At 41.4% G+C, this 6,951-nt stretch overlaps 1 protein-coding gene across 1 annotated transcript; it reads left to right on the top strand.

The window, feature by feature from the left end:
• The first annotated feature begins 5,837 nt into the window (after positions 1-5,837).
• On the top strand, positions 5,838-6,398 carry LOC128284189 (uncharacterized). Its single transcript, XM_053021993.1, has 2 exons — positions 5,838-6,007; positions 6,077-6,398. Exons 1-2 carry the CDS (start codon positions 5,838-5,840, stop codon positions 6,396-6,398), a joined length of 492 nt encoding a protein of 163 aa, XP_052877953.1.
• The last annotated feature ends 553 nt before the right edge of the window (positions 6,399-6,951 follow it).

Raw genomic sequence — 6,951 nt, 5'->3', positions numbered from 1 at the left:
TACTCTTACGGAATCATAATCAACCGTTTGGAGTGTTCGGGGTTTTGGAAGGCTTGAAAGTATTTCTGCATCAAATTTATAACAGGTGTGTACTGGAAATGCCAGCAAATGAGTTTTCGACAAAAGCCGAAAACCTTATTGTCGACGCTACAAGGCTATGTGGTAGGCCGTGTGCTAGGACGCGTGGAACAGCACGGGCGTGTAATCGACGAAGGCCACGTCTTATGCAAGACATGGCCATGTGATGGCTGGGGTGTGGCCATGTGGGCTACACGAACTAAACTGAATTGGGCCGTGTGGGTCCACACGGGTAGTCCACACGAGTGTGTGGAAATCTAGGCCAGGCTGTGTGATCCCCACGCCCCAAGCCCAATCTAGGCGTGTGGGCCACATGGGCTAAGCCCAATTTGAGCATGTGGGCCTACACGGGCAAACCACATGGGCTTGTGGGCCTATTTAGCTAAATTATTTCCTAGGATTGCACGAGTCGCTCAAGTCGACTGTGAACCTACTGTAAGGTTGGTAAGTGCTAGTTAGACCTTAAATTGCGTGATATGAATATATGATGTGTGTATTGAGCATGTTGGATTTATGTATGTTACTGATCTGTATGTATGACTAATGACTAAATTTTAGCATGTAAGCATGTAAGCATGTATCTTCGTATGTCAGCATTGAGCATGTTTAGTTGCATTTGCATTAGGTGGGATGATTGATTATTGAAGGAAGTGTACTGAAAGGCTTGCATGCCTATTATTTGACAGCTCAGCTGCAATATTACTAATATATGCCACATTCAATACGACTTGGAGTGTAGGGTCGGGTGGGCATTTTAAACCCCACATGATGTGTAGGGATGGTCGGAGATGGTGTGTAGAGACTGGTGGGTAGGATACTAATTTATGTTACTGAATGTATACTGTATCTAAGATGGGCTAAGGCCCTAATTTATATCTGAATATATAATGGGCTTAGGCCCCAGACTGTATGTGACTGATAATTGTTGTTGACTGTATACATGATATATGTGGGGATTACATACTGATTTTACGTAAACTCACCCCTTTCTGTTTAATCTATACAAGTAATCCCCAGACTTAGACGGATAGGTGGGGCGGAGAACTCAACAGTGACCACATGTGCATTAAACTACTTTAATTTAATTTATGGTTTTAATTACCTATTTTTGGGATATTTTAGTTATAAGTTGGGACTTTTAGACTGTTGCTTTCATTTTAGGCTTTAACTATTTTCATGGATTTTTAAACTGCAAAACTCAACGAAAACTTGGTTTAATTTAAAATAATGTTTTCTTAAACGTGAATGGTTTTCTTTAAATATCACAATTTTGAAAGCTTCTACTACAATAAATGTTTTTAAATGAATCGAATTAACGAGAATGAAAATTTGAGATTGATGAGGGATAAATAGAAGCTAATAAACGGAAACGATTTTAACTTGATAAATTTGATTTCAAACTTCATTCCATGTGACGTCGTTAGATTCAGCCACAACGTCCAGGCTGAGTCTAAGGTGTTACATTTAGTGGTATTAGAGCCAGGTTACAAAACTCGGCTGTGGATTTTGGGTCTTTAAGCTTGGTTTTTAAATATCTGATTTTCAAATGATTTGAAATGATTTGACGGAGAATATGGTACATCGAGTCTCCGGCACCGATCCTGTAAGTATTCTGATAAAATGCTATGATATTATAGATGTTTGTTCTGAAAACACTCTAGTTAGTGTATACTGAAATTGTAGTGAAACCGTAACTGATAGAGACTGTACTTGTGAAAAACAAACTCTAAATTTATGATACTGCTTTATATAAAACATCTGTTAATAAATATTGAAACTTTAAATGATTTATAAAATTCGTAATACAGATAAATCTGAATAGACATGAGCGCACGAGGTATCCATGGATGGGGTACTAGAGGCCGATATAAAGGCCGTAGAGGGGCTCAAGCTGAATCCTCTTCTCTGGGCAGCATGCCGAACCTAGACACTAATAAGACATTGGTGTCACCTACTATTGAGGTTGGGTCTCAAGATCACATGGCTGAGGACGACGCATTGTCCCAAGTTATGTTTAAGATACTGGAGAGGGTCGCTGGGCCCAATACTATATTTGGAAGCCGAGGATTGGTTACCGAACGACTCCAGTCCAATGGAGTTAAACTTTTTAGGGGTGTCACTAGAGTCGCCCCTAATGTGGCTGAGTACTGGATGGAGGCTACTGAGAGGATAATGGATGATTTAGACTGTACTTTTGAACAGAAATTAAAGGGTGCAGTCTCGTTGCTTTGCGATGAGGCCTATCAGTGGTGGCTAACCGTTAAGGAGGGTACTCAGCCCGACCATCTGTCTTGGGAGTTCTTTAAATCTACCTTCCAAGGGAAGTATGTGGGAGCAAATTACATAGATGCTTATAAGCGTGAATTTTTGAACCTCACTCAGGGTGAACGATCTGTAGCCGAGTATGAGGCCGAATTTCTGAGGCTAAACCGCTATGCTCTAGGTATGGTGACATTGGAGTATGAGAGATGAGTCCGATTTGAGGACGGCCTTAGGGATCATCTGAGGGTACTGATAGCTCCGTAGAAAAAGAAAAAGTTCTATGTCCTGGTAGAGAAGGTGAAGATTGCCGAAGAGGTTAAACGTACTGAGCGCCAAAATAGATATCGTGAGAGGGGTAAGAACAAGAGGGATTCGGAGCCCTCGAGTTCGATACAGAGGACTGATGGGTCGGTTAGAGCTAGGCCCTCTACTGCTCCTACTGGATTACAGCTGTGTGGAGATTGTGGTAGACGCAATCAAGGCGAGTGTTAGAGGAGGACTGGGGCGTGTTTGAGGTGTGAGTCATTCGAGCATCACATTCGGGAATGTCCGTTAAAGGCCAATCAAATGTAAGCTCTGGGTTTTGGTATTGCGTAGCCATAGAGGGTAGTTTAGCAGCCACCGATGGGCCGAGGTCAGGCTAGAGGTGGTAGCGGTATGGGCATTAGGTAAGGAGTATCAGGCAGAGGTGCTGGTTAAACTGAGGCAAAGCAGCCTGCTCATGTTTATGCTACTCGTCATCGAGAGGACAGAGATGCTCTCGATGTTATTACCGGTACGTTCTAAATTTATGATGTACGTTATTTTACTTTAATAGACATAGGTTCCACACGTTCCTATATAGCTAGCACTATGTTTGGAAACTTGGGGATTTTGGGTTGAGAGTACTTCTAGTGAGGTGACTGTACTAAGTCCATTAGGCCAATTGGTTCAGGTTAGCAAACTGTATAGAGATGTCTTGTTAGAGGTTCAAGGGTCAATATTTTTGGCTGATCTGATAGAACTACCGTTTGGGGAGTTCAACCTAATTCTGGGTATGGACTGGTTGGTCAAGCACCATATTAGTCTAGATAGTGCGATTAAGAGGGTCGTCTTGAGAACTGAGGAGGATAATGAGGTGGTCATGATTGGAAAACGTCGGAATTATTTGGCTATTATGATCTCTACACTAGTGGCTGAGAAACTAGTTCGTAAGGGATGTGAGGCGTTTTTGACCTATATTAGTGTTTCCGTTTCTGGAGACTTTACTGTGAAAGACATTCGAACTGTAAGAAATTTCTGGACGTCTTTCCTGAGGAGCTACCGGGTTTACCTCTGTATCGGGAAGTGAAATTTTGGATTGAGCTTCTTCTTGGTACAACTCCGGTAGCTTCAGTGTCTATCGCTCCCTATTGTATGGCACCGAAGGAGCTTACAAAGCTTAAGGCTCAACTATAATAACTTTTGGATCGTGGTTTCATCCGTCCCAGTGTGTTTCCATGGGGAATACTGGTTTTGTTTGTTAAGAAGAAGGATGAGACTATAAGGATGTGCATAGATTATCGACAGTTGAATAAGATGACTATTAAAAACAAGTATCCAATTCCAAGGAATGATGATCTGTTTTATCAGTTCCAAGGGGCTTCTATGTTCTCCAAGATTGACCTGTGTTCTGGGTATCATCAATTGAAGATTAAAGAAGCTGATATGCATAAGACGACATTTAGGACTCGTTATGGACACTACGAGTTCCTAGTGATGCCTTTTGGACTGACGAATGCACCGGTCACATTTATAAATATGATGAACCGAGTGTTTCAGCCCTATCTAAACCAATTTGTTATGGTATTCATCGATGATATATTGGTTTACTCTAAGTCTGAGGAAGAGCATGACGAGCACCTTAGAGTGGTTCTTTAGATTTTGAGGGAAAAACAACTCTATGCTAAATTTAGTAAGTGCGAATTTTGGTTACGAGAGGTAACATTTTTGGGGCACATGGTTTCTGCTGAGGGGATCTATGTCAATCCTCGAAAGATTGAGGCTATGCTAGATTGGAAACAGACTAAGAATGTGTCTAAGATCTGCAGTTTTCTAGGTCTAGCAGGTTATTATCGACGGTTTGTAGAAGGTTTCTCACTGATTGCAGCACTCTTAACTAAGCTACCACCTAAGGGTGTTCCATTTTTCTGGACTAATGTGCAGCAGAGGAGCTTCGAGACGCTCAAGACTGTTCTGACCTAGGCTCCTGTTTTGATATAGTCTAAACCTAGGAAGGAGTTTGTGGTTTATAGTGACGGTCGCATGTAGGTTTGGGTTGTGTTCTGATGTAGGATAGTAAGGTTGTGGCATTTATGTCTCGTCAGCTCAAGACGCATCAGGCAAACTATCCAACACATGATTTGGAATTGGCCGCCGTAATCTTTGCTTTGAAAATCTAGAGGAACTATCTATACAGTGAGAAATGCACTATCTACACTGATCACAAAAACCTTAGATACCTTCTGACTCAGAAGGAGTTAAATCTTAGGCAGCGTAGTTGTATTGAGCTGCTTAAGGACTATGACTGTACTATTGAGTTTCATCCTGGCAATGCCAATGTGGTGGCTGATGCGTTGAGCCGTAGGGCTATAATTGATCTGAGAGCGATGTTCGCTCGACTTAGTTTGTTCTACGACAGAAGTTTATTGGCTGAGCTACCGGTTAAACTGACTTGGATAGAATAGATTTGGAAAAGGCAGTTAGAGGATGAATCGTTGTGTCTTCAATTCCGTCAGGTTGAGAGTGGTAGCACTACGGACTTTGGGTTGAATAATGATGGAGTACTCTATTTTCGTGGTCAGAGTTGTATATCAAATAATACTGATCTGAGATAGTGTATTCTGAGAGAGGTGCATAATAGTCCTTATGGTATGCAACCCAGCGGTAATAAGATGTATCGCGACCTTTGTGAGTTATAATGGTGGCCGAAATTGAAACGAAAAGTTACTGATTCTGTGGCACGTTGTCTGACATGCCAGCACGTTAAGGCTGAGCATTAGTTACCTTTGGGTTTGCTACAGCCGGTTAAGATTCCCTTATAAAAATAGGGAGTGACTATGAACTTCGTTAGTGGGTTGGCATTGACACCCACTGAGAAGGATTCTGTTTGGGTCATCGTTCATCAATTGACCAAGTCTGCGCACTTCATTCTGGTTAGGACCGACTATTCTTTTCAGAAGTTAGCGAAACTGTATATCTTGGAGATAGTTAGATTGCATGGGGTTTCAGTGTCGATCATTTCTGATAAAGATCCTTGCTTCACGTCTCGGTTCTAGAAAAAGTTACATGAGGCTCTGGGTTCGATATTAGACTTCAGTACTGCATTCCATCCTCAGACTGATGGTCAATCTGAGAGGGTGATTCAAATACTGGAAGATATGTTGAGGAGTTGTGTTATCGATTTTCGAGGCAATTGGGAGGATTATCTGCCGCTAGCTGAGTTCGCCTATAATAACAGTTTCCAGTTGATTATTCAAATGGCACTATACGAGGCTCTGTATGGTCGTAAGTGCCGTACTTTTTTGTGTTGGACTGAGCTGGGTGAACATCGAGTTTTGGGTTCTGAGACTGAGGATAAGGTTCGACTGATTCGGGATCGTCTAAAGGCGGCTTTTGACAGAAAAAAGTCTTATGCAGATCTAAAAAGGTGTGAGATTGAGTATTCAGTGGGGGACTTCGTGTTTCTTAAGGACTCTCCATAGAAGAACGTTCTAAGGTTCGGTCTTAAGGGCAAGTTGAGCCCTAAGTTTGTTGAGCCTTACCGAATTCTGAAACAAGTGGGACCAGTCGCTTATCAGTTGGAATTACCTCTAAAGCTAGACCGTATTCATGATGTATTCCACGTCTCGATGTTTAGGCGTTACTGTTCTGATCCTACTCATATTGTCCCTGTTGAGGAAATTGAGGTTAGGCCATATTTGACCTTTGAGGAGAAACCGGTTCAGATTCTAGATCACGATATAAAGGTTCTTCGGAATAAGCCTATCCCTTTAGTGAATGTGCTGTGGCGGAATCATAGCATTGCTGAGGCCACGTAGAAGCCTAAGGATGTGATGCATCAGCAGTATCCTCACCTATTTTGATCTAGTAAATTTCAAGGTCGAAATTTTCTTTTAGGGTGTAGAGTTGTAAAGCCCCAAGATTTTTATTTTTGTTTCTGTTAAAAAGTGACACAACTGTGTATCTGCTTCAGTAGTTAAGTGTTCTGAGTGTCTGTGTGAAGTCCCATAAGTGTGAGTGGTCCCAAGTTCAAGCTTTGCTTTCGGTAAATTTTGGTTATTTTAGAATTAAGCCTTATACTAGTTCAGCAGACTCATATTTAATTACTTGTAATTTCATATCAGTATGGGCCTACCGGTCTAGTGGTTAAGTTGAGTGTTGGTTTGCTAATTTGAAAGATCAAATCCCCAAAATCTGGTAAAACTTCAAGGAATTCATGGATTCAGGTACACTTCCGCATTTAGTTTTATTCTTGATTTATTCTTGATAATTTGACATGGTAGATCCTGGTTTATTAAGTTTTATTTTTAGATTTTTTTTACAAATCTAACAAGTGGCATCCGAGCTTTGTCATGTTGAATCATTGAGAAT

The sequence above is a fragment of the Gossypium arboreum genome, chromosome 2 (assembly GCF_025698485.1).
Source record: "Gossypium arboreum isolate Shixiya-1 chromosome 2, ASM2569848v2, whole genome shotgun sequence".
In the NCBI taxonomy this organism is placed as follows: Eukaryota; Viridiplantae; Streptophyta; class Magnoliopsida; order Malvales; family Malvaceae; genus Gossypium; species Gossypium arboreum.
This window is presented reverse-complemented; position numbering and strand designations above follow the sequence as displayed.

What these genes read in the sequence shown, in the direction of transcription:
- LOC128284189 (XM_053021993.1), top strand. Translation starts at nt 5,838, where the DNA reads ATGGCACTATACGAGGCTCTGTATGGTCGTAAGTGCCGTACTTTTTTG. An exon ending in TCTTATGCAGATCTAAAAAG is followed by an intron (nt 6,008 to 6,076) that starts GTGTGAGATTGA and finishes GAACGTTCTAAG; the next exon opens with GTTCGGTCTTAAGGGCAAGT.